This window comes from Sinohyriopsis cumingii, chromosome 2, assembly GCF_028554795.1.
Source record: "Sinohyriopsis cumingii isolate HCF-2022 chromosome 2, ASM2855479v2, whole genome shotgun sequence".
Classification (NCBI taxonomy): Eukaryota; Metazoa; Mollusca; class Bivalvia; order Unionida; family Unionidae; genus Sinohyriopsis; species Sinohyriopsis cumingii.
The window spans coordinates 149270169-149296770 of NC_142962.1; the positions used below are offsets into that span (position 1 = coordinate 149270169).

The 26602-nt window shown below is 34.2% G+C and overlaps 1 protein-coding gene across 2 annotated transcripts in view; it reads right to left on the bottom strand.

The window, feature by feature from the left end:
* Window positions 1-247: 247 nt before the first annotated feature.
* Window positions 248-26602, bottom strand: part of LOC149806063 (casein kinase I-like) — a 66778-nt gene continuing 40423 nt past the window's right edge. Inside the window, exons 9-10 of one of the 2 annotated variants that reach the window (XM_089950940.1) lie at window positions 24542-24793; window positions 248-11931 (exon numbers count right to left, since the gene is read on the bottom strand). In XM_089950940.1, coding sequence (XP_089807066.1) covers window positions 11675-11931; window positions 24542-24793 — 509 coding nt within the window. In that variant the 3' untranslated portion in view covers window positions 248-11674. The remainder of the gene's footprint in view (window positions 11932-24541; window positions 24794-26602) is intronic. The other variant, XM_089950937.1, reaches the window with a different exon arrangement.

The window sequence follows — 26602 nt, forward strand, 5'->3', positions numbered from 1 at the left end:
GGTTTGATATAATGGTGTTGCCGAAACATGATAACATTGTGTCAGGGCACGTAGTGTCATGCCCTAGGTCAAACCATGGTAGTCAATGCAACAACTGTCTTGCAATACAAAACAATTTATTATTTTGTTCATCAAAAATCTGCTAATATTTTATGTCACATATATGACGACACAAGATTTGCTCAAAAGTAATAATGCTAACACATTCCCTTCATTTAAAGTTAACAAAACAGCAAAGAACCAAATATTCATCTTGAATGACTTTATTTCAGTTACATACACTCTTTGTTACAAATATTATTTGTATTAAATACTAAGTTATATACAAATGTGTGGTACAGTTAAAAACCTGTACTTAAAGGCAACCCTTTCTGCCAAAAATGAAGTCTTTCAAGACAGTTTGTTTCTCATGAAGGGTCAATATACTATTATAATCTACAAATCTGTGCATCAAGAATCTTGTCTCTCAAGACAGGTGATCATTCAAGACAGGTTTAACTGTATAGACAATCAAGTGGTTAATATATAAATGTTAACTGATGAAGTACCAATAATTTGTCTCAGATTCTAGAAAACAACAAGACCAGCCACACAAGTAATTTTATCTATTGGCACATAAATAAAAAAAATGTTTAATTTCTGTCTCAATGAAATGTGAAATAGATACACGGAAATTGAGAAATAAATAAATGAGATGAAAGCATAAATTATCAATTCAAAGCAAACCAGATAGGTTTTGTATTTCCTTGTAAGATGGCATTATTTTTTACTAGTGTATTTGTGCAAGGTTACCAGAAGTTGTTAAGAATGCGAAGTATTTTCCTTATAAATGAGAACAAAACCCTGTTTAGATACTGTATTCAATGTGCAATATCAAAAAGGACTTATCAAGGTGGTCTGAAAAAAGACTTTATTACAATAACGACAGTGATCATGACTGCCACAACAAATGACAAAGACAATACAATCTGAAAGACAACATTTATGATGGTCTATTAAACAACAAATTTCACATAAAAGAAAACAAGAAAACACTGTTGCAATTGAAATCACGGGACAGGACATGACAAATAATGAATGTAACTTAAGTGAATCACAAGCAAATGACTGACAAGTCTATATTGGACAAATCACTTCCAATGTCTTGGACCTTTTCACCTTGTGCAAAGTTCCAAGATGTCATCACTGAAGGTCAGATTTGTGAGATCTGTCTACATTTGTCTGTACTTCAAAAGTTACTACACTCTCAAACATACATCAGAAATGTTCTAAGTTGGTGTCCAGTAATCTGTAAGGAAAATTTTCGATCCCATTGGTAGAACATCTATGTCAGATTAAATGGTCCCTTAATTTGTACATATAATTATTTTTGAGTCCCAAAGGTACAGGCTGCCAAGAATGACTTGATCTTTCAGTAGGATATTCAAAGGCCTTCGTCAACTAGACAAAATAGTTATATTACAGTGCATGCATCTTGCATATTTGTTTTAATAAAATTCTCCAACATACACAATGCATGCACAATATCCTACCAACTTTCATGTGGACTTGGTCCTAATAGTTATGCTAATGAAAGGTCCAATGGAAAGGTCATTCTTGTTGGCCTATAAAATAATGTAAACTTAACAATTTCATTTGAAATGTAAATAGGTACACAGCATGCATGCTGCTGTTCACATCAACCACCGTTTAAATAATATATAAAACTAAATAAGCATCCATAGTCCCTCACTTAAAGTCATGTAATGCCCATTTACAATATTTACTACTCAGCAACACAATTTTGGTCAAATTACAAAATAAATTACACGTAGTTCCAGTTACGATAATGCTATAAATGCTACAAGTAACGAATGATTATCATAAGATCTGACCCAATTAAATTGAAGCTTTAGAACTTGCAAATAGCCCAATTCCCCCATAAGACTATAGTTTGTTTAAATAAAGCTTTCTGAAAGTCTTAAATATGCTTTTTGAGATGGTGCTGCAATCTGATATGTCCAGTGGAATTTAACAAAGGACAGTCTGAAAAACTAGAGAAACAGAAATGGCTGGGTGGAAGAGGAAATGAAGCTGCTGAAATGCAGACAAAAGTTAGGACAGTCAAAAATATCAAAAGGGATGTAATACTCTCTAAAGATTCACTTCCTTGCAAACATTTGACTCCTCCTCCAACATGTATCTACAGAATGGGTGTAATCAAAAGGGTGTGCTCACAACCCCACTGCATCACTTGTTAAGTCAAGAAATCTCCTAAAAGCATGGTTGCTATTAAATATGACAAGTCTAGTAAATCAAAACTGTATACTGGAATGATTTTTCAACAGACTCCATTAAATAAGAACTACTTCATGAAGTTGTTATGGTAATCAGTTTATTAAATGTCAAACACCTTGCTTCTAAAATGAATGATAACTGATGTTCTTCACCAGCATGTAACTTCTACTGTAAAACAAATTTCTGTGGGGTTTTCTGACGGGGTGTGGGGTAAAAGAGTTCAAAATCATTTTCATGAAATGTTAAAGGCACAAATGCACATTAAGAAATTATAAATATGACCAATTCGAGATAGGCAAAATTTTTATGAATCAAGGAAGCTGCCAAATTTACAAGTATGAAATAGTTGCTTTACATACAACCTGAATATTGTTATAGTCTTCAGAGAGTTTAATAAATCTAACTAAAAACAAGAGGTCCAGTGAACCTGATATTGCTCACCTGGCTTGCATACCATTAACAGTTGAGCACATCAATAAGCAGGTTTATGCAGTATTGTCAGAACACAGCCTATGTAAACAACTCATACATCGTCAATTTCACCTATTTTACTGTAGTCTGACAAAGTTCTTTCCAAAGATAAAATCATACTTGAACCGCATAGTTTCTTCTCTTAATCAAAGTCATCCAAGATCTTTAAAAAGTAAAGTTTACAGGTAAAGCATTAATTCGTCATCTATGGAGTCAGAATATTCGTCATCTATGGAGTCAGAATTCATAGGGTTACGTTTCTTTTAAGGCCACGAGTTTCTTTACTCATGGTAATTAAACCTGGAAACTTTTCAAGCGAAAAGCATATCATTTTTAAAAAAATTAAGAACTAAAAATACAAAATATAAATTTCAAATTTGAAAGTAATAGCACTGGATATACCACATACCATAAAATACTACACAGTACATGCAACTGTATATAAATGACAAATGTTTTTAGGAACTTTAAATTGTGAATACTAGCAAATGTCAAACTCCATTTCACCAAATGTATGAAACCTGCTTCCAAAATTTAAGAAATGAAAATGTCAAGTGTTCAGAAATAATTCTCTGAAAAGAAATTTATAAATTTGGAAATTGTTTTGACAAGAAATATGTACTTCTCGAGCAAACTTTTTTAGAACATAAGACACAAACGCTGTATACATCTTGTATTCTAAAATGTATAACCAGTACTTTTTATCTGCTGTGCAAGTGGACAAATGGTGTAACTTTTATACCAGTAGTCAATTTCATGTGTTACTTCCCTTCAGAGGAATTTTTACTTCTAAAAAAAAAGCGAAAATCAATTGATTACATACTAAATGAATTTACAACTATTTCAAACTGTTTTGAATTTCATTAGTATACACATAACCTGCTTATATATAATATAACCGACTGCTTTTCTTGATAATATAAACATATTTACCATATCTGAAAAAGTTCAGATCAAACAGTCACTCAAGTGTCGACAAGCTAAGCTGACCAGCATCAAGATGATCTCTTTGATTTGCTTTGATCTTGCTTGTACCTGTATTTACTGGAGATCTCCATCACTGAACCAAAAACATCTTGATTTCCTGAACTGATTAAAAATCATATCAGAAATATTACTTCCAGAATGGAAACAAGCTCAGTTAATTTGATGCAAGATCATTACATTAAACTGTGTGCATCTTGTGTATTATCAAACTTGTCCAAGATCTTAATAATAAAAGTATGTATTTTACACTTGATCAAAATCAGACTTGAAACAAGACCCCTAGAATGGGAACAAAACGCAGCTAATATGATGCCTATATATGAAGTTTGATAAAATCAGAATAAAATATAGCGTCCTTAATGATAACAAACACAGCTGATAAGATGCAAGATCACCTCACTCATTATCAAACTCCTCGAATATCATGATCACAAAGCCCATACTCCAACTTGCATTGAAATCAGAACAGAAATATTGACTTCAGAGTAACATGCAACTGTTAATGTACTGACGAGGGATGACACACAAAGAATGCAAGGTCATACCATAATCACATCCAACTTTACAGCCAGGTGAGGAAAAAGAATCAGTAAAGTAAAATAAAGTTTAATTAAAGGGATTTATTTACATGGAATCTAATTAGATACACCAAAGAAAAACACAGAAATGCAATATTGCAAGAACTCTCACTGAATTTCATTATTGCAAAAGTCTGGTAAAACAAATGATTAGTTGCCTTTTACAAAACGCAGTAGGATGCACTGGGCCTATTCTACATCCCTGAGCCTGCATGGGGTGGGATGGGGTCAGTAAAATTAACTTTTTACTATTCCCATGCCAACAGAAAGTCTCTTTAAGGTCAGAAATATTTCATACCTAAGAAAAATGTTAAAAATTTCACTCTCATTTTAATCTTACCCACATCCCTACCCTTATTATCACGCAAAAATATGTAAACTCTCCCACCCCTGAAACGTGTCACAGCAACAATTATTATTATTACTTACAGCAAAGGGAAACCGATTCCATTTGTACTTTTTGTACTTTTCTAGGAAAGGCAAACATCCAAATGATGCATTTCACACAAATGTCAATAAAATTACAAAACATTCAAAATTCATTTTGATAATTAAAATCTTGTGCCATCACCATGAAGGTACAAGAAAATAAAAACCTCATTTTAACTTGCTGTATATACAATTACGTACAATATAATATGTTTGGCATCTATGGTCCAATAAAATTTGAAACTTTAAACAAAGCTTTACACACACATGTACATATGCCTCATAATGTTCACCTCTGACATCAACAATTGTCCAACTGTAAACACCTGGACAACTAAATCAATAAAGGAGATGCTTATAAAAGGTTTCCAAAAATCTTAGAAACATTTTTTGGGAATAAAGGCAGCCAGTTCAGAATGGATATGGTCTTAAACAGGTACAAACTTCTCTTCAGGCATATAGCATTTTCCCACAAGTCTATTCATACATATACAAAGTCAGTAATAATTTTGGTTTAGTGAGAATAAAAACGATGTATCCAATTTTTATTTTCTAAAATTTCATGAATTTGGAGCGAAGAATTTTTAATTAAAATTCGTAACAATTTCACCAAAAATCCAGAATGGTTGGCATATCTAGGATGGGCAACAACTGTCACAAAACACCAGACAGTACTTGTGAAATGGACTTGTTACTGACATATTTTAGTGTGTCAAAGACCTCATTTATCACATTTAAAATGCCTCCATTTACTCAATCCATATTTTCCTACATTTGTTCACTCAAGAACATGATGAACTGATGTTAATGGCTGTCCCAGCAAATCTGAATCCCCTCCATCTGACCAGGCAAAGTCATCGATTCACTTTTTTATTTCTTATATTTTGAAGAATTTAAAAGTAAAAAAATAGTACTATTAGTAATAATATATTTTGCAAATCACTTAAAACTCTTATCAATTTAAGTTGCTTATATAAGAGAATTCTGTTGGTGCTTTATTCTACAAGTGAAAAATACTTTAGGGCAAGTGAATGTTATTGCCCATTTGCCTGAATGGACAAGTAATTTTATAAGTTATCGATACTTGCCAGAGAAATGTTTGAGTAATTAATGTATTAAAAAAATTACCTTTTTCAGGCAGCTAAGGGTCCAAGAAATCCCAAAATTACAAAAACATTCAACTACTGGTGTGCATTTCCTTGCGCTACTCATAACTAAATATGTATTCCTAAGATTCATTACAAAGAGAAGTGGGGAAAAAGCACCCCGATACTAAATTGTCTACAAGATAATAGTCGAATGAGTATTTAAAAATTCATCAAATTTACAAAGGCTAAGATTACTAAATCGTCTTATTAAATACACTAAAAGGGTGTATTTGTGGGTAATTGTTTTTAAGCAGGAAATTGAATATTGATATCACGGCAATTTTGAGCAAGAGAAAGCAGTGTGTTCAGTTCAGTTAAATATTTTGCACAAGAAAGCAGTGTGGTCAATTCAGTCATAAACAGCTGAAGCATTCCCAAGGTCTCATAAACTTTTGGATTTTCTTTCCAAGGATTAAAAATGGTAAAAACATCATCCTTTATCAAAGACCTGAGATTGCTCACCCTGCAGACATCTGCCTAATAGCCAATAGCGAGAGCTGTTGGCGAATAAATCTGTTAAAATTCTGCCAATGAGGTTGATGTGCAAGTTGTGAAATCAACTGTTTCAAGACTTTTCTCCAATTTCTGAAACTTCTCAGACTAAATAGCTGCATAATTTATCCGGATTTCTATGCTGGATGCTTTAAATGTTTCTCTATTTTTAGTAATGGTAGTCATGTGTGATTATTAAGTCCCCTATTCCATGATGCTTCTGCCAGATCTAGTCAATTTCAGCTAAGCATTTTTGAGAAGCTGTTAAAAGTTTTTCTGTTTTAGTGGCTATATCTGATGAGTGTGGATTCACTGAATGGTCTTCATGTCCGGATGTTTTATATTGAGTCTGGTTATATCCTGTTGTTTTTTCCTCTTGCAAAGTCATCTGAAGATATTACAATTTCTAGTAACAGTGGCCCTATCTGATGGCAGATCAGCACCACACTGAAAGGCCTTTATGTCAGGATGCTCTTTGCCAACTTTGGTTGAACCAGTGTGGCAGTTTATGATAAACTGAAAAGGAGAATTGTAGATGGATGCTGGACAGATGCCGCATGATGCATTATGGATGCAAAGACCATACCACAAGTTTACTTGACCTACCTGACAGGTGAGCTAACAAGAGATGAAAGTTGCAAGCACATCATTTTATGCCTAAATCTCTCATGTTTATATTGTTCAGTGACACATAGGTAAAAAGGGAAATCACACAGATGACATAATGCATCATTTTGGACAGTGCAAAAACACAATGTTTTCACAAAAGTGGACATCCAGCCTTAAGATAATTGAGAAAAAATACTTGAGACAATTAAATTATCGAAACCAAAATATCCAATATTTGGTTCATATTCAAATACAAAATGTCCCCCAAAGATCTTGATAGTATGAAAGTCACAAATTGTATTATCCAAACTCCCAGTAATGAGTACAATGAACACCCCCCCCAACTGATTTAAAATAACAAGACTATACTGTAATAATATGACACTGCCTGTTGCTAAACATTGAATTCTACACTGGGGCAATACTTCTATAACTGTATCTCTCCAGGAAAATGAATATTTTAGAAAGTTAAGACTCTATTTGCTCATCAATTAGTTGAATATGTGGTTCATTTTGTACCAACACCGTCTTCCTCAAGGTTTCCAACATATATACATATATACAAAACTTGATTATCATAACTATTCTATGCCATGCTATTTTATTCCAACATTAAGCAGTCTTTTGATTTTCACATTCTAATTTAAATAAATCAAATGCAGATGCAACCAATTAAGATTCATGGAAAAAGTATTTACAAAGGGTGAAATATAGTACCTGATAATTCTAAACCTGATTATTATGTATTGATCAAATCAGGTTAAAACAACAAAAAATGTTGGAGCAGTTGGACTGCCTTCCAAACCTAGTTACGTTGCAAGATTCAGTCGTTTAAATTATTTCAAATGACAATGGATATAGGTTGCATTGTCAATTATTGTTTAGTTAGATGAATATAAAATATATGTATGTATGTGTGTGTGTGTGTGCATGTGTGGGTCTATTTTATTAATTCTATGTTTGAGACCTACATAATTATGATCTGGCTTTTTCATTGCTGAAGTTATGATTCTACTTCTGAAATCAGCGTAACAGTCTGAAAATTATAATCAAATTTCATCTGATTGCCCAAAATTTGAAAACATACTGAGATCAGTAAATTTTGTGATTTTTTTAGTTTACCTGGCTTCAAGATGCACACCTATCTAATAATGTTTCGAATGCTGCATAACATAATTCAAAGACAAGTTACACCTTTAAATGCTCTTATAGTCTAAAACAAATGCACTATTCAATTAATTTTAACTGAGTTACAAGAACCACTTACACTGTTACTAAGATGAAAGCAAACATATTTTGAGGACTACTAACACAGCTTCATGGGAAGAAGTGTAGCTTAAAACTTACTCGTTTTCTTGGCTACCCAAAAAAGTTAAATTCAATACTTGAAGTAGACTTATAAGGTACAAAGAATGCATAGAGAATTTTCCTATAGGTACTTAAGGATAGTCCATGAATGTGAGTTGTACACTTATACAGGTGAAGATATTCTGTGAATGTAAATCATACCATATATATATATATATATATATATATATATACACACACACACACACACACACACACACACACATACACATACACAAATTCAATTAAGCAGACAATTATGTTCACAAAATACATTTCGTAAGATTTCCAAAAGATACCAAATAACACAAGTCAACTATTTTTGGTCAGCTATTCAATATCTTTTATTTTTAAAAAATGATGAATACTGTTTTCCGACTGTACTTGCATGATAAGATTAACAGATTAGGCCTGTTTCTGGCTATCAACATTGTCATTGCCATTGTGCTTTCTACTTCATTCTGTATTTAGCTAAATAATTTTTTTTTTCATTTTTGAACGACAATGCCCAAAATAAATAACAGAAACAATTTATTTTACAACAGTTTTTTTTCTGTGATGGCAACATTCCAGTTCATTTTTCAAAATTTCTCGAAGCCAAAATCTCCCCGTTATTTCCCCTTCAATCCTCTTTTGCTGGTGCATTCCACTGGATGAACTGTACAACAAAACCTCTTTTTTTGCTTGTTTATTCCAGCTAGTGAGTGTAACAAGCTTAAAAACTTGCCCAAATCAGGATATTGCATTGAATGTGACAATAAAAGTGTTGCAGAAAGCACCCATCACCACTTCCATATTTTGTGAATCCCCCCCCCCCCCCAGCAATATCATGGCAGGGTAGGTGGGGGGAGCATTAGTATCAAAATCTCAATTTTCATGGGACATGCCACAATTTGGCAGGTATGGTATTATACATGTGACTTTGTCATCCAAACAACAACAGCATAATTTACAAGCACGAAGACACGCTGTTCACTTTTACATGTTTTATGTTCTAAATATCACACCACTCTACCAGAAAAATGATGATTGTCCATGCCTGAATTGAACACCATGCCAATCCAAGATGTTTTTGTTTCCCTCTGATGAGCTGTTCCCATATACATGTAGCTAGAACCTTAAGAGAAGTGGCAGCAGCTCACTGGTTAACATTCTGGATCTGGGGGGTGGGGTTGTTACAATTTATTAATGGTATTTTTAGTTCATTAATTTGTCTACATTATGTTACAGTATTTTTTTAAAAACAATCAGATTAAAATCAGATGCCTACTGATGTACATCACTTGGAGATCTAACATGCATCAGTGAGAAGTCAAGTTCCAGTGACTTGCTATTGGCCAAACAGGTTGTAACGTGTAGAATTTTTGAGAGTCAATCCAGCCAGTTAGCATGTATTGCTACCAAATCCATTTTAAATGATTAATTGATAAATAAATTAGAGAAATTGCCAAGATCATTAGAACATGATACCTCATGCATGCCTTTCAGATCTCCTGCCTGTATAACAGATCTAATCTGAATCCGATTATTCAAGCAATTAATTATAATAATGAAAATAAAAGATAGGTCATTATGAACAACAAATACTATTACATATGTTCTTTTCACACAAATTGTTTCAGGTAATGGTCAGAGTAATAATATGAACATACAATACATATATTAGTATAACATCACCAACATAAGCCAAGTCTAGGACTAAGATTATATTTACATAATATTCACATGTTAAACTTCATTACAGTAAGTACAAAATATTTGTAAATAAGTGAAAACTGCTAAAACACTAATTCTGAAAGACACATGACTTTGATCTAGTGCAATTTTATCTCTATCCTCTGAATAATTTTCTCAAACATCCATTTACATGTCTTAGTCACCAAACATGCCAACAAGTAGCTTGTGTCCAAATGTGAACAGTGTACGCACAGATCTGTGTCACATGTGACTGCCAATCAAGCCCACCATCATAAATTTGACTGAACAGTTTGAGTCACAATTGTTGCTCCACACGTTAAAGTTTTTCTGGAAACTGACCAATCCTGTGTTAGCTTGTTTAGAATATTTGAGTGTAAGATTTATGATGATGGTGCCAGGTTCTATGCTGTTAATTCTTGTGATGATGTTAAACGGACAGCACAGATCCAGATTTGCTGGTGCATTATGCGACAATAAAGCCATTTTCAAATGGCATTGGAAATGGCACTTGTTCCTCCAACTAAACTATTTATGCAAATGGCCCCTCAGATGTCTAAAAAGAGCAAGGCTGCAAAGTTGACTAAAATGTGTACATCTTATACAATAACTGAAATGATGCAGTTAAATTTAAACGATTCCAAACGAGGCATTCCTCACCATGTATTAGAGAGGCTTAATGTACAGGTGACAACTATTTACAAGTAAAACAGTGACAGTGTTGCACTTGCAGTAGCTTGCTAAACTTTTGCAACTGTTTTCTTTTCAGTTTAAACATTCTGTTTGGATTTGTAAAAAAGTTGTTACTTTTTATAAAATAAATGCTCTTTTATTTAATATTTATAAACATCATGGTGTTTTCAAATTATGATTAAGATGACCATAGTACATGACCAATATAGGGTTCTGCCAATTTCTATCTATAACTATTCAGTACCACAAAATTTACAATGTCAGTGCTGAGAGTGATGGAACACCAGAGAACTGTTTTTATGGGGTTTTTTTTGAAGAGCTGTGATACTTATAACATTAAACAGCATATGAAAATATGCATTTTTCATTTTATACTGGTTGAGGGCATGTGAAAATTTTGTTATATGTAGAAGGCAATCAACTCTTACACAGTAAATTAAAATAGCCATGTTTCCTACAAAAAGGCCATTAGCTAAGACTGAAGATAAGCCATGACATCATACTGATTACCTCATTGTCACATTTGGAAGCATACATTTATTAGTCATCAAGAAACTGGGAAAAAACGTTATTTGGCACTTCATCCCCTGAAGAACAGTTGAAGTACTGTCAAGTTGCTAATCATAATCATACCACAAATGTTTACCTACCATATATATTCGCATACAAGTCCAGTCAAACTGCAAACAACAAAGATCCTAATCTGTCATACCATAATGCGGATGCAGACAAGGGTCAATGTTGTTTGTTCTACTGATTATTCCTAACAAACTGCACAAACCCAGATCTGCCATCGCATTATGCACCAGAAGATTTGGGTCTGTGCAGTTTGAAGTTGGACTCATCTTATAAGCATGTATATACAGTAATCTTCCCCTTCTCCAAGCAGGACATCTTTTGTTATTTGCACCTGATATCACAGATAGATTGTTATGTTTTATTTTATTCTTATTTTCGTACAGGTCTTGATGACCCCGTTCGAACTGGTCCATCTCCATCACGAGAAGCACTTCCTCTACGCACGCCTGAGTTCATTGGAAGCATACTAGCTTGCATGGGAGCAGTGGACACACGGGTGGCATCACGAGGAATTTCAGCACCAGCAGGAGGAGGAGCAGCAGCTGCACCACCAGTTGGAATTCCTCTGTGCAATCTGGTACTTGTCCTTCGCTCCCTCTCTCTGGACATCGGCCTAGGAGATGTTGCTAAAAGATATAAATATAGTGTTGATGCATGTAATTACAACTCTTGATGACTTCAAGTAGAAAATATGGAATTAACTAAAAAATGAATATTTGAATAACACTATTTCAGAAAATTAGTGGAGGAATATCTTATTTACTACACAAATTTCCCACTTTAGTCTGCATAAACCTTGAACACAAAGAGTGTATTTTTTTTTTTTTTTTTTTGGGAGGGTGCCTTTTAAGCTTATATCATCCAGGGGCAAGTAAAGTGCCTTGCCCATGGAGACACTAAAGCAGTAGATCAAGGTTGATATGATGGCAGGAACTGAGCCCAAACCCTTTGGTAATGAGTTTAATACCTTGACCACTGACCACTGAGCCATGAACTATCTCCCTCCCTTCACTGTAAGAAGCTGGTCTTTACAGTAAAACCCTAATTTATGCTTATAAAGCATTCCTGAGAAACCTCATGCATGTCAACTTTGCATGAATTGAGGTGATTTTTCCTCATAGGAAGCCAACAAATGAGGGTTTGCATTCCTTAGACCTCACATTTATGACACCAAAGGAACCAAAATAAACCTTTCTCAGCCAATACTTTATATTGAAAAAAAAATGTTAATCAAATTTATTCAGTTACATTATAAGAAATTTACAAAAAATACAAAAGGACAAGACATAATTTTCAATCCATCCATCAATGGGGAGTTTAATCTTTATCCTGGTTGAACGCATAAAAAAATGTTAATTACTGCTTGGAAACCTATGCTGGGCATTCTCGTATATGTGACTGATAACTGTCTAGGTGTGTATTTTTCTGCTTTTCTGTTAAAAAAATTGCCAAAACACAAGACTCAGGTAAGTCAAGCATGCATAAATTGGAAATTTACTAAATGACATTTAAGTTTTCATTTTTTAAAAATCAATTACAGGATAGAAACACATGTAGGTTATTGTGTGCCAAGAAAATGGAGTAAAGTACATGCTCATGGGCACACCATGATAGCTGACCTGTACTGATCCTCAAGCAGGATTCAAACTTTCACCCTTTTGGCAGTGCATCCAGCACATTAACCACTGACCCACCAGGACTAATTCTTTCATTAGTAGCCTCTTAGGACATCCCAGACACGTCAGGCTTTTTCTAGATCCTCAAGCCTGCAGGGGCACATCTTTTTGGATTAAAGATCTTGTATATGACAACCATAGTCAATGTAGTCTCTCTTGCAAATTACATTCTTTATAGTGATTTATGAGCTAAAACATAAATTAATTATTTATGACAGCAAATCCACTATTAGCATCTGAAATTTGTTTATACTATACTTTTAATCCCATTTAAACATGTTTTGAAAATTGTAAACAGACATTGCTGAAATGACATTCTGTGCATCAGATGAAATGTCAGAATATTGTAATGAAAATATAATGTAGAACATTTTGTTTTTATTTTGCTGCTGCAAACTGGGACACTGGACTTGCTGATAATGTTTTGGAATCAAGTTTGATGCCCACAAAATGATTTTACTTAAATCATGCTCAGTAAAAAAGACTATTTTGTTCTGAATCAAGAGGCACAAGTGGGTCTGAGATTGCTCACCTGTTGACATCTGCACAAGAGCTAAATGCAAGAGCAGTTGTCCTCAAACTCTGGGAAAGCAGGATGCTTTCTTTTTAAATCTATCCACATCTGTTGCTTGCATAGGTTACGAAACCAAATATTTCCTGGTTACTCAAGGTACTGTATCTTCATCCAAATCTGATCCCACATTAGCACAATTCACCTAATATTGAAGGGCCAATATGCCAGAACACTTTGATTCAAGTTGGTCAAATTCTGTTCAGCTTGCTTTATAACAAAGTTGCATACCGCTTTTCTACTTTTATCATTGGCAGCCATAATTGATGGAGGAACTGCATTTGTACAGATATGAAAAGTGCTCACAGCAGAACACCTGTACAATTTGTTCAAATTCTGCTAAGTGGTTATATATGTAAGTTCTTCAAGTTTTTTTTCTTCTCACTTTTAATAACAGCAAGCATATCGAATGGAAAATTTGCATAATCTGTAAAACTTAACAGCCATTTTTGGAGTGGCTGCTAAGTCATTTAAAGTCTTTTCCATTTGAAGTAGCAAGGGCAATATCTGATGGCAAATCAAGATCATTTGTATAAAACTGAATGCCCTTGATACCAAAACTGTTTCTGTCAAACTGGGTCAAATTCTGCAGAGCATTTTCTTACAAGTCGTTAAAAGATTGTTCTATAATGCTGGAAATATTTTATTGTGGATCAGCATAATTTATATAAACATGATAATGTTCTATGCCTGGATGCTCTTTATCAGATTGGGTCACATTCTATCAAGTCGATTTATTCAATTCATTTGAAGGTATTTCAATTTTTTAAAAATAATCGTGGTGCTGTTTTATAGCAGATCAACATTTTTCATGTAAATTTTGCCAAATTCTGCTGAGCAGTTTTTGAGAAGTCATTTAAAGGTTTCTCTATTGCTAGTAATGGTGGTCGTACTTGATACCAGGTTAGCATAGTTTGTATAAAACTAAATGGTGTACATTTGCCTGGGCAACACCAACCATACTGTTATACATATTGCAATGTTTCTGATACAGTATTTATCACAACTGTACATACTGTATTATATAAACTGAAAAATACAATCCATATTTGAGAGAAAGAAGCATTACCTGTATAGTTGCATAAATCCAATGTAGAATATGCATTAGTTCTGCCACAAATACAAAATCAAAGTGAAGTTCTGCTACAAATACAAAACCGAAGTGAAGTTCTGCTACAAATACAAAACCAAAGTGTTCTCCATTTCTTTTCTGGAATTCATTTAAATGTTCATTAAACACAAGTAAGATATACGATTTAAAAGCACATTTAATATCATATTCTGATGAAAAGATACCCAGCACTGAGGAGGAGGGTGCCTTAATTCAATACTCCTTCAAGTCCACAAACTGCACATACTTTACAGCTTAATATTTGTGGGGATTTACATCTAATAACCACTGTGGTTATTTTGGAACGTAGAATCGTGCAGTACTGGCAATACCAACTTTTGTAACTTATAGTGGCAAACTCTTTATCTGAAGAGCTGGAATCAAATGTAGCTTCTAAGTGTACAAGGTTTAGTGTACTCATAAACCAGCTTCTTTGTCTTAGAAAATGTAATGGTTCATTTGTTTCAACAGAGAATTATTTTGATGGGGAAGTTCTGGATAAAGTCTGATTTGCATATTGTGCATTAGATAAAAAAAAACATCTGCAGGCAAGATTTGTGTGCTGATCTGTACACAATTGAGCCATAAAAATGTTACACCTTACAAAAATTCTGTACACCTGAGTAGAACTTTCCGATCTGCTCCCCAATCTGCGTTCATCATGATTTATATTCAGTCCATCGCCTTTGCCATTTGTCTCTGAGGTATGTAATAACCAGTGGAAGAAAAGTTAGTTTATTGTCAAAATCAAGGCCAACAACTGTGTCTCTTCCATGGCTGGAGTAAGTTGTGGGACAAGTTGACCCATATTATGTAACATACTGCAATTACTTACATGGGGCCCAAGCTGATAGCTCAAACAATGACACTAAATAATTAGATACATAGATACTAAACATGATTGACTCGTATGTCAGAAGGATCTATACAATTCTTGGACAAGTTAAAAATCAGCATTTTTTGGCCTTAATTAGCGTAATGAGATAGGGATCACTTTTCAGGTGGCAATGGATGTATCAGCATAAAAAAGACTAAGTTTTGTGCTGAAGTTTTTCCAAGTCACATACAATGGTGTTCCATTACTGCACAGATGCAGGTTAAACACTTGGTTCCAGGAACAGTTGTGTTGACTTCTTGACTTATGGTCCCTTTATCGACACTGATTGATAAGAGTTTCTGAATTTAAATTATTCTAACCAAGACAGATATTATTATATTCAAAACAAGTGCAGTCATGACACACTAATAAAATAACTTGATTGCAATTGATAATGAACAAAGTTTTGACATGACAAGTGTTTTATACACAATGATATATCTGTACATGTATCAATTCTCTGGAGCCATCGATGCCAGTATAAAGATTCTCTGTAGAGATTTTGAAAGTTATTTACATTATGGGTTTAGAAGATCCTGTGTAAATGAGACATTGTTCAGTTGTTGTTGTTGTTGTTGTAGTGTTTAACGCCATTTTTCAGCACACGATAGGCTATACATGGCGGCCAGTATTAATGGTGGAGGAAGAACCCGGGAAAACCCGGAAAGAACCACCGACCCACGAGAAGCTACTGGCAAGCTTTCTCACATACCGACATTGGCTGAATCCGAGACTCGAACCCATGCAGGCAGAGGTGAGATGGCAGTGATCCGTAATGGAGAGCGCTTTAGACCACTCGGCCACTCGGGGCCCCGGACACACTGTTCAGTGAAACTGTTGTTTTGATTCTTCTGATAAAATGAAGCTTCTTGATCACCTGGATTAAACTTTCTTGAGACATGTGAACAGACAACATGTATTAGTGGCAGGGAATGCTAGCCATGCAATCTGCCGATTTTTCTTTTTTAAAGAATTGTCTAATTACTGAAAGGAATAAGACTTTATTTGGCTTGATAAAAGCTGGCTCATTAATATCGGTAAATGTTGTTGTTGTTACTGTAGGGTTTAACACCATTTTTCAGCACAAGATAGGCTATACATGGCGGCCAGTATAATTGGTGAAGGAAGAACCCTGGAAAACCCCCGGGAAGAACCACCGGCCCACAAGAAGCTACTGGCAGGCTTTCTCATGTACCCATGTGAGATGGCTGTGATCCGTAAAGGTGAGCATTTTAAACCACACGACCAGTAATATGTTACTTGTTCCTATTTCATAACATTAAATTTTTTCCTGACCAAAATTACCCTTGTCAATGTGACGAGATGTCATCATCAAAAGGGATAAGTTCAATAAATTTCTGGAAGCTGATCTTGGTTTACTGGCCCGGCACAGTTATCCATATCTTTATTCAGGACATGACAATTTAATGGCTCTGTTTACAATTCTTTGCAGTATTCTGCCTTTTATTCATATCAAGAACAGGCTGTACTTTGGACATCTGAATACACCCGCCCTTGACTTAGATGTATCCAAGATATATCCAATAAATGGAATTAAATCAAAAAAGCACAATTTAGTTCCTTCAACTTTTCACTTACATGTATACAAAAAAGATATCCAATTAGAGATGAATTCAAAACAAAAAAACAACATACCTTACAGGTACTGTGTCAAGGTGACCCTTTGCACTTTGACTATACTGAGCACGAAAATAACTTTGGTACATGTTGCAGTGTTCTCAAGATGATCGAGTGAATAACAGTGAACTCAGATAATTCTTTATATTAAAAAATCCTCACAATTTGAAACATTCAATATTATTCAGGACTTGTACTGTACTATCTTTTGAGTACTTGATAGATTAAGCACTAAAAACAAGCATTTACTTGATATGGATTATACACATACCAATGAGACAGATTTTACATAGAATCAATTAGATGCAGTGCTTACTGTGATTAATGATACTAAAAAGTGTTTAATCAACTGCACTTCAAATGACAAAAGTTGCATTAGCATGACATATGATAAATCACAGACTTTTTTTTATACCTACTAATCTAAAACAAAAACTTAAGTGTAAAAGATATTGCAGATAAAAAGTTGCCTAAAACAATTAAATTTCATTATAGATGGTTGAATGATTGTCCATGGCTTTGTGTTGTCAAGAAACTATATGAAATGTGTCATATTTGAGGAATCTGGTAAAGAAAACGTTTCATTGTTGACAAGGCTGCACAAATATTACAAAACAAAGTCTGGTGAGATATTAAAATTCTTCGGTCCAAAAGACTAAAGCACTTACAAGGAATCTGAAGTTTATTAGCTTGCAAGGAACAGACACACTGTAACTACTAACAAGTATAGAATTACCCCCCCCCCCCCGACATGGATTCATGGATAAAAAACAATGATGCAGTTTCTAGTAGCTGAATAATCATTCTATTATTGTTTTGATTGGACCACATCAACAAAAAGAAACTAATTTGACAGTCATACTGGAGCGGCACCATTTTCATTTAGGACAAACTAGACCTTGGAATGAATGTACATGTAAAGTTTTATGGCAATCCTTGAAGTAGTAATAACAAACTTGTATTAATGGACAGACAGATGACTGACAATAGACAACAGGCCATCCCATAAGCTTCTGGTCTATGACCAGTTCAGTTAAAAATCATAGTGGTATTGTGCTGCTTGTGTATATGATGTACATACATGACCCAAGCATACTTCCTTATGAGTAAACCTTGACCCCAGTGTATAACCCTGCCAGTGTCAACTGACAATGAAACACTATTGTGGAGTGTATCAACTCCAACCCTTAGAAACAAGTTTTTCAGGTGAATGCAATTCTGAAGCTTTCTTATGTACATTCTTTGCTAGAATGTATGTGGCTGCCATTTGGTTTGACAGCTGGGAACCCTTGTTTATTTATGCACATATATTGTGCACAGATCACATTAGAACAACAAAGATCCTGATCTGTTTTTCCATTAAACACATGCAAATCAGATTAAACCTTTAACATAAACACAGAGTGAACACTGCTGACTGATCTGCCAGCAAATTCTCGGATAGCAAATCCATGTCTACACTGTTTATAGTTGTGCCTAAATTAAACTTGTAAAAATATGGAAATGAAAAATTCTTGGGGATATGCAATCTAACATTTCATCAAAGAGCAAGTGATAAAGACAGGCTACAAAGTGGACATACTTTATTATGAACAAGTTCTTGACCATACATTTCTTTACGATATAGAATTTCATTCACAACAATTATTATATATTTTCCTCATTAAATATACAAATCCAGAGAATGTTGGATTACATTCAAATGTACTGTTTTCAACTTAAACAATACATCTTCCCTGAATATATGAAGGTTACCAATAGTGATATAGTACAAAATTCATTGCCTTTAATGGTAGTTTTGTTAATAGATAAAGACATGTTGTATTTGCTGAATTGATATTATTTATTATCTGTTCCTACACAAGATGAAATCAATTAAAAATATAATGGTGATTATGGCAAGAAAGAAAACTGTAATGAACTACCACTTTACATCTAGCAATGATCAGCAAATATTGTTATTGTTATTTACATTGTATTGAGAATGTTGCTTGGAAAGAAGATTTAACAAAATATATGACTTCTTATTAAAGCTGACAATTTCATGATTTTGATTCAAATTTCAGGGTACTAACCAGTTTTTGAATGTAAAACAAGCATAATATCAAGGTTTCATTTACCATTTTTGATCATAATTGTCTTTATGTTTTGGGAGTATTTTCCAGTTTAAAAAATGGGATCCACCGTATCCACGTTAAAAGCATCTTCGAGAGTTATCTGGAAGTTGGTAATCAAGGGAAGGGTGTATTAATGTACACATTAAGGTAAGCATAATTATTTTGCTATATGATTCATGGGATAGCCTAGTACAGTAGATAAGGTTTTTGTTGCTTGGGCCTGGATTTCTTTCTATTTACAAACTTAATTATATCAGTGGGATAGAAAAAAAGATATTGTATTTTTCTATCCAAAATGGTACATAAAACACGACAGGTAAGTTAAGTTAAAAAATGTGTATAAATAAAACATTACTTTAATAGTATGAAAGTCTAATAAAGTTACCCATGATACCCATTATATTTCCCAAGTTTTACAGCAATCCTTTTAATCCGAGACATGTGGTGTTCACACAATTTTGTCACATACACCTATCCCTCGATAACTCGTGCACATCAGGGTCCAAAAACACAGGCAGCACTGTAAGCAAGGGTTTGAGTTACCAAGGGACCTCCAAAAGACCTGTTAAACATCCAGAAAACCATAGGGTTTGCAGTGGGAGCAATGGGGGAACTGGGCTGTTTAATGGCTGAATCCTGGTTTTATAATAGAGTCAAGAAAAATTGTCAATAAAGTGCTTTTTCTGATGAAGTTGTTTGTTATTCTCTATAAATACATTTATTTTCACACTGTCCAACATCTGAAAGATCGTTAACATGATTCCAACTGGCTCCAACAACCAAACACAGTACTCGAAAACATTTGTGTATTATGTCATGGCTTTTTTTGTTGATTAGTCTCATTCCTGAATTGATGATGTTATAGTATTTTATAAAACTAGGAGTCTATGATGCAGGGAACCAGACTCACCGTTAATACACTACCAAACAAGATTCCTTTTGATCAGAAACATGCAACATTTATTTCGTGAGACAATCCTCTATATCAAACCTAAAGTTTCGTATTTTGCATTTAGCAAAATATTGATGCCATGATTTCACTGCAAGTAATAGTGAAACTTCTTATCATCCCTGAGGATATCTCTATGTGCAAATTCAGGAATTCTCTGAAACTCGTTTTTCCCACAATGGTCCGTATCAGTGAAATAACTAGGGCATAACCGACTTTTGATCCGGAAATCAGATTCCACCGGACAAGGCAGGAACGACCGATTCGGATAATAAAAATAATAAAGTTGAATTTCTATAGCACCGTGTCTAACACTGCGTGTCATTCGATAGTGCGTTAATAAAGTTAAATAAGAAGTCAGAAAAGTCCAATATGGTCAACACAACGGGGTGAAACGATAATACTTGAGTTAGACCGAAAGATTTAAATTTATTAAAATATATAATACAGTCCTACCCGTTTATGTCAACATCCTCAATAATGAAGGCATAATATTGAATACATTGACACATGCTAATGAGGTATTAAAAGAAAATGATTCCGCAAGAGGCCAACTTTATAGGACCAAACAAAAGCCTGTTTTATTTTTATTTGACCGCGACATTAAAGCATGACGGCAAGATCAACTAATTGTTGAATAAAGTACAGGATCGAACTGGCCGCTTGCCGACATAAATGATTAAGGCGGGAAAATAAAAACCTGGCGGCAAGATCAACTAATTGTTGAACAAAGAATGGGTCGGAACTGGCAAAAAAATAAAAAATTTCATGGATTCTTTGTGGCTTTGAACTTCGTTGCATTTTGCTATAGTCCTGCCATATCCTTCCCCTTCTGACATCGGTGTGATATGCAAAACGTGTGTAACACGGTTTAAAAAGTTAATTTGAAAAACCTTTTAATTTAGCATTTCCGATTAATTGAATCGTATCCGGAATCGGAAAATTTCATGCCCAAAATCCGGAATCGGAAATCAGTAGAAAAATGCTAATCGGTTATGCCCTAGAAATAACGCTCTTTATTTTACGAAATACTCATTTCGCTTGGTTGCCTTGCTATCTTTAATCACAGTTATGATTGAGTAGGTTAATTTAAAGTAGCTTAATTAGATTACATACACGATCAAATTTATAATAAGCGTTCAATTGATCAACTGAAATGAGCTACCCAACATACAACTGGGGCTGTTAGTTCTTAAGCCTGTAGGATTTGTGTGCCTTTTAACTTTTTTTATTCCACTGCCTTTATTTGGTCCAAAATACATAAATAACGTGATAATAGAAAAAGAGGCCCGTTTTTTATTTAGTGCACTAATACAACAAATGCTTCCACTAGTCCGATATCAAAACATGGTGGGTACTTAATTAGGTTTTCAGAGAAACACTTGCAGACATAGCTGTTAGAGTAGACTGACACATTTTATGTATAACTACAACAGGACACATTGCATTTATGAGGACTAAACTTAAAAGGAACTAAAAGATAGAACTAGAACACAAATTTCAATTGATAATTTTTTTATTTAATTGGTATTTATTTATTAAAGTACTGCCTCTACTAGCCATAAGTGAAATTTTCATTTATCGAATGCCCTTGAATATCGATAATTGCAGTGTACTAAGAATGTTGTTTGAAAACAAAATGTAACAAATTATATGACTTCTTATTAAAAGTTGATATTTCATAATGTTGATTAATTTTCCAGGTCCTATCTACAGTTTTTGGCCAAAAAAACCGAAAAATAAAAGTTTCCTTTGCCAATTTTGATCACAATTTTCTTCAAGTTCAACAAATAAGGATCATTTTTGGGGTATTTTCTGGTTTAAAAAATGGGATCCACACTTGACTCCGCATTATAACATGGTTCACGAGTTATCAGGGCGCGAGTTGTTGAGGTAGTAGGTGTGCTACAAAGATCAAGTCAAAAAGGGTATCAACTCTAACACAACTTACAGAAAAACAGTGATTTGTAGATAACTGCATCATTAAATGGGACTATTATATGTACCAAGTTTCATCCAAAACTCTGGCCTAGTGCCGTGAACTGCATTCTGCTCAAACAGTAAAAAAATATCTGATGTGTACATCTTCAGAGTAATTATGACATTTATAAAGTACAAAGTTTCAAGGGGACCTAATGAAAACTGAGATTAGATGCATTCAGAATGTTTCAGAATGTGAGAAGATTGAAGGATGGATGGATGGACATGAGGATTCTTGTATACCCATACCTTAAATACAGGGATGATAAAAACTTTAAAATGGAACTTAAAATGTAAAACTTGTAAGCTTTATCTTAATCTAGGGTGTGAATATGCATATGGACAGAAATGCACACACAGACAACCAAATGATACCTATGTCAAGCTTCTACCAAGGCAGACTCAATAAAAATGTCCTCTGAATCTTAACTTCCAAATAAATTTTCTAAAGCATCATTTAGATAATAATAATAATAATAATAATAGTAATAGTAATAAAAATAATAATACAAAAAACGGTGAATATATCATTGGGTTGTTTTTTTTAAAGTTACTTTTTAAAAAAATATTTGTTTATTCATCCTTACAGAATGCTTCAGTTGAATAAAGCCAATAAAGTCAAGGCACATACACAATGGCATAGATATCGGCTGGAAGCCTTTGTTCCAGACTTGTTTCTGCTTATAGGATTTAAAAGAATTTTCAGAAATTTACCTTAGACAATGTGATCAAAGGGATTTTTTTTTAACAGTAGGTACTGTAATCGATAATATTTTATGGTCACACATGAAGAAAATGCTGCATATTCATAACATGAAATGTTTACATACTTAAGCTGAATATTTGGTGATTTACAATATTTCTTATCTGGAAGTGCAACTTTTAAAATCAAGCAGCCCAAGTGAGTCTGATATTATACACCTGGAAGACACTGGTCTAAAAAACAAATGTCACAAGAACAGGGCAAGTGTATTGGGTTGAAATGCAACCACATCAGGATAGTTTCTAGCTACCTGGCTGAAATTGGTGGTGTTGAATAAGTTTAAATGTGTTTCTATATAGAAAATTTCAGATGAACTAGATGGAATATTGACAATTTTTGTGTAAATGTGAAATGTGTACATGTCTGGACTTGTATTTGGTTGATATCACCAGGCAGCTTAGTTGTTCTATCAGTTTTCTTAATATTATACTATATATACTAATAAAAGTCCGACATGCATATTGCATAGATTCAGATATGTCAGTGCAATATGTACTGGCAAATCTGGGTCTGTGCAGTGTGTTAAGAATAATCAATAAAACAAAACAGCATAGGCCCTGATCTGCAAGTGCATTATGCTATGGAAGATCATGATTTTTGTTGACTGCAGTCTAACTCAACTTATAAGTGAGAATATACAGTATATTATTAACAATGATCCATACAATGGGTGCTACGGAAGTCAGACCACTGCCAAGGGAAGCCACCCTGAAAAAATGATGAAATGCTGTTACTTGGGGAGTCATTTCAAACATAATTCCGACTGAGTTTGTCCTATGGAAAAAAATGTCTAGTTTTAGCATGAACTGATTCAGGCACTGTGGAGAGGAAGTTGGAATAAAATTTTCTACCTTGCTGCAAAAGAGATCACCCTAGACAAGGTTGTAAGTTAGTTTATATATTGATCTGAAGATCGTGTCATGCAACTCTCATGTCAAGCAAGTTCAAATAATCACTTATGATTTTACTGTACCCTTAAGAATATGACTGAGGCAATATTGTCAAAACATGACAGCAATTTGAGGTTCTCCATCTGAAATTCATAGCCTTTGCTGTACCATATTAAATACTCTTTATTTACTGTTAACTTTGCAGCTCAGTCAGAATTTGTTTCATAAGTACTTGTGTCATCAGTTGGGCAAATTGACAGACAGAATAGGCAGTATTCTGATTTATATACCTCAAAATACATGTAAAGCTCTCAACAAAATACTGGCAATGAAAAAAGAAATAAAAAAAAAATTCATAGAATTTCATCATCATGATAATTTGCACTGAAATGATGAATGGATGAGGTTTGTTTATATGCAGCACAATTTATGGTTGTTTGCAATAAAGAAGTTGTGAAAATGAACTTCCACACTGAAAGAGCACCAGATGAGTTGTAAGATATATGCAGATCACTTGGAAATTAAAACACAATCACAATGAATTCTCCAACTGTGACCAAATCTGAGAACTTAAATTGTTCCTCAACTTGCATTCTTCCCAGTGCACATATTCATATCAAGTTCACGCTATACTATGAAGGCTTCTGTTTTGAATAGAGTCCACCATGTCCCCTTGTATCTTGCATGATTCTCCGCAATTTTGCATTGTCCCCTGCACTGGATACAGGAAGTGGCAGTCCTGATGCTTTAAAACTAATGCGTCCCCCAGATGAGGGTGTGGCCAGTCTGCTCTCACTGACTTTACTACTGTCCATTACAGCCTCAGTGGGCGGAACCTCGCTTCCACGAACAGGCAAAGACAAACGAGTTGGAAGTGCACGCTCTCTACCATGAGCAGTGGAGCTCTTCACAGTATCTAAGCAAGGAAGACAGAAACAGCAAAGTAAAGAGCAAAGAAAGAACATATCAACAACAGAAATGGAAAGTAATACTAATATTCACAAAAAAACGATGCATGAAGGAAGTCATGCTTGATGTCAAACTATACCAAATAAGGGAATCAATTCAGCAAAAGCTTCATGCAGCATTTGATTGTATAAAGAACCTCAGAAAAATAAAGATAGAAACAACAAAACCAGAACCAAATATTCAAAACCATGCAAAAACCAGACAAAAACGAAAACAAAGAAGCCAAAGGAACCATAAAGCAAGCACACATTACTCCGTAGTTGGTTTATTTATAAGTAACCCGTTAAGTGATTAGTTTCAAGAGTATATGACGGTCTCCTCTAGAAGAGAAAACACACTTAGTACACAAACATTTATGCATAATAGTACATGTGGGAAAAGAGGACATCCAGAGCAGCAGTCACCTCTATATTTGATATTTGTAAATATTTAATTGTCCAAAACACACATCACTGTAGCATGCAAAGCATATTTTGGGAATTGATTTTCCATTCTTTTGCATGTATGCATGCTACTATTTCCACAAATATGCTTCGACAAAGAAATCCAATACATGTTACAATGGGATCAAATCTCATGCCATTATACTTTTGCCATCAAAATGAATGTGTGAATAATAGATGAATGGAGTAAAAAATGAACAAAAATATGAAAATAATTGTTAACTGCAAGAGGCAACTACGGACCACTTGTCTAATATTTTGTACCAAGCTTTATAGGGATTTTGAACAATTTTTGTGGTGTGCCTCGGGAACAAAAGTGTAAAAAATGGATGGATGGATGACAAGACAAAGTCTGGTTTGGTACTTTACAGCACAGCAACTCCTTAAGGTTATTTAGCGCTGAGGCAATTGGGGTAAAGCGCTTCACCTGGGACCATGTCATAATAAACAAACTGGAAATATCCTATAGTGGAATGGTTGAAGAGACTCTACTACTGTTACATGTTAAAAATATTAAAAGTGACAAATTGTGAATAGCTAAACCATTAGCCTGAAGAATACCAAATTTCTTAAGCATATTATGCCATAATACATGGATTGATGGATGGAGAGAAAAATGAACAAAACATTAAAATATAAAAGAAGCAATGTGACTATGTCATATGTATAATATCAATTAGAAAAAAGGCTATGATTTAAAAATATGATAATTTAAGAAGGTCAGGGCCTGCACATCAAGCCAATCACAAAGCAAAGTTGTAAAACATGGCCATGATCGAAGGTAAAAAAGGTAGAGCACACACGCACAGAATGAATGGTCTAGATTTCATAGTCATTGATCCAAGGTATGAACAAAATCCATCTCAAGGCAAAGAAAGAAAAGGAAAAAACTTGAGGCCAAACCCACAATTGTAACCTTGATATAGGATCAAAGTGGAGAGAGTGCATATTGCAGAATGAATTGTCTTCAGTTCATTAATATTCATTCCAGATATAAAGAACATACATCAAGAGAGTAAAAAATGTTAACCCAAACCTAAAAAAAAGTTTTGTGACTTTGTCCTTGACTCTATGGTCATTGGGGCACATATGCATGCCAGCAAATGAATTGCCTTATCTTCATGATTCCTCTCAAGTAAGAAGAAACTCCATCAAGGTATTTAAGAAATATCAACAAACTAATTACCTTCACCCCAAGGTCAATTGGGCAACTGTTCATGTCACTGAAAGGTATTAGCTTCATCCCAAGTAGGAAGAAAATCCATGAGGATTAACAGATAAAAAGCAAATAAAAAGCTTAAACTAAAACCGTA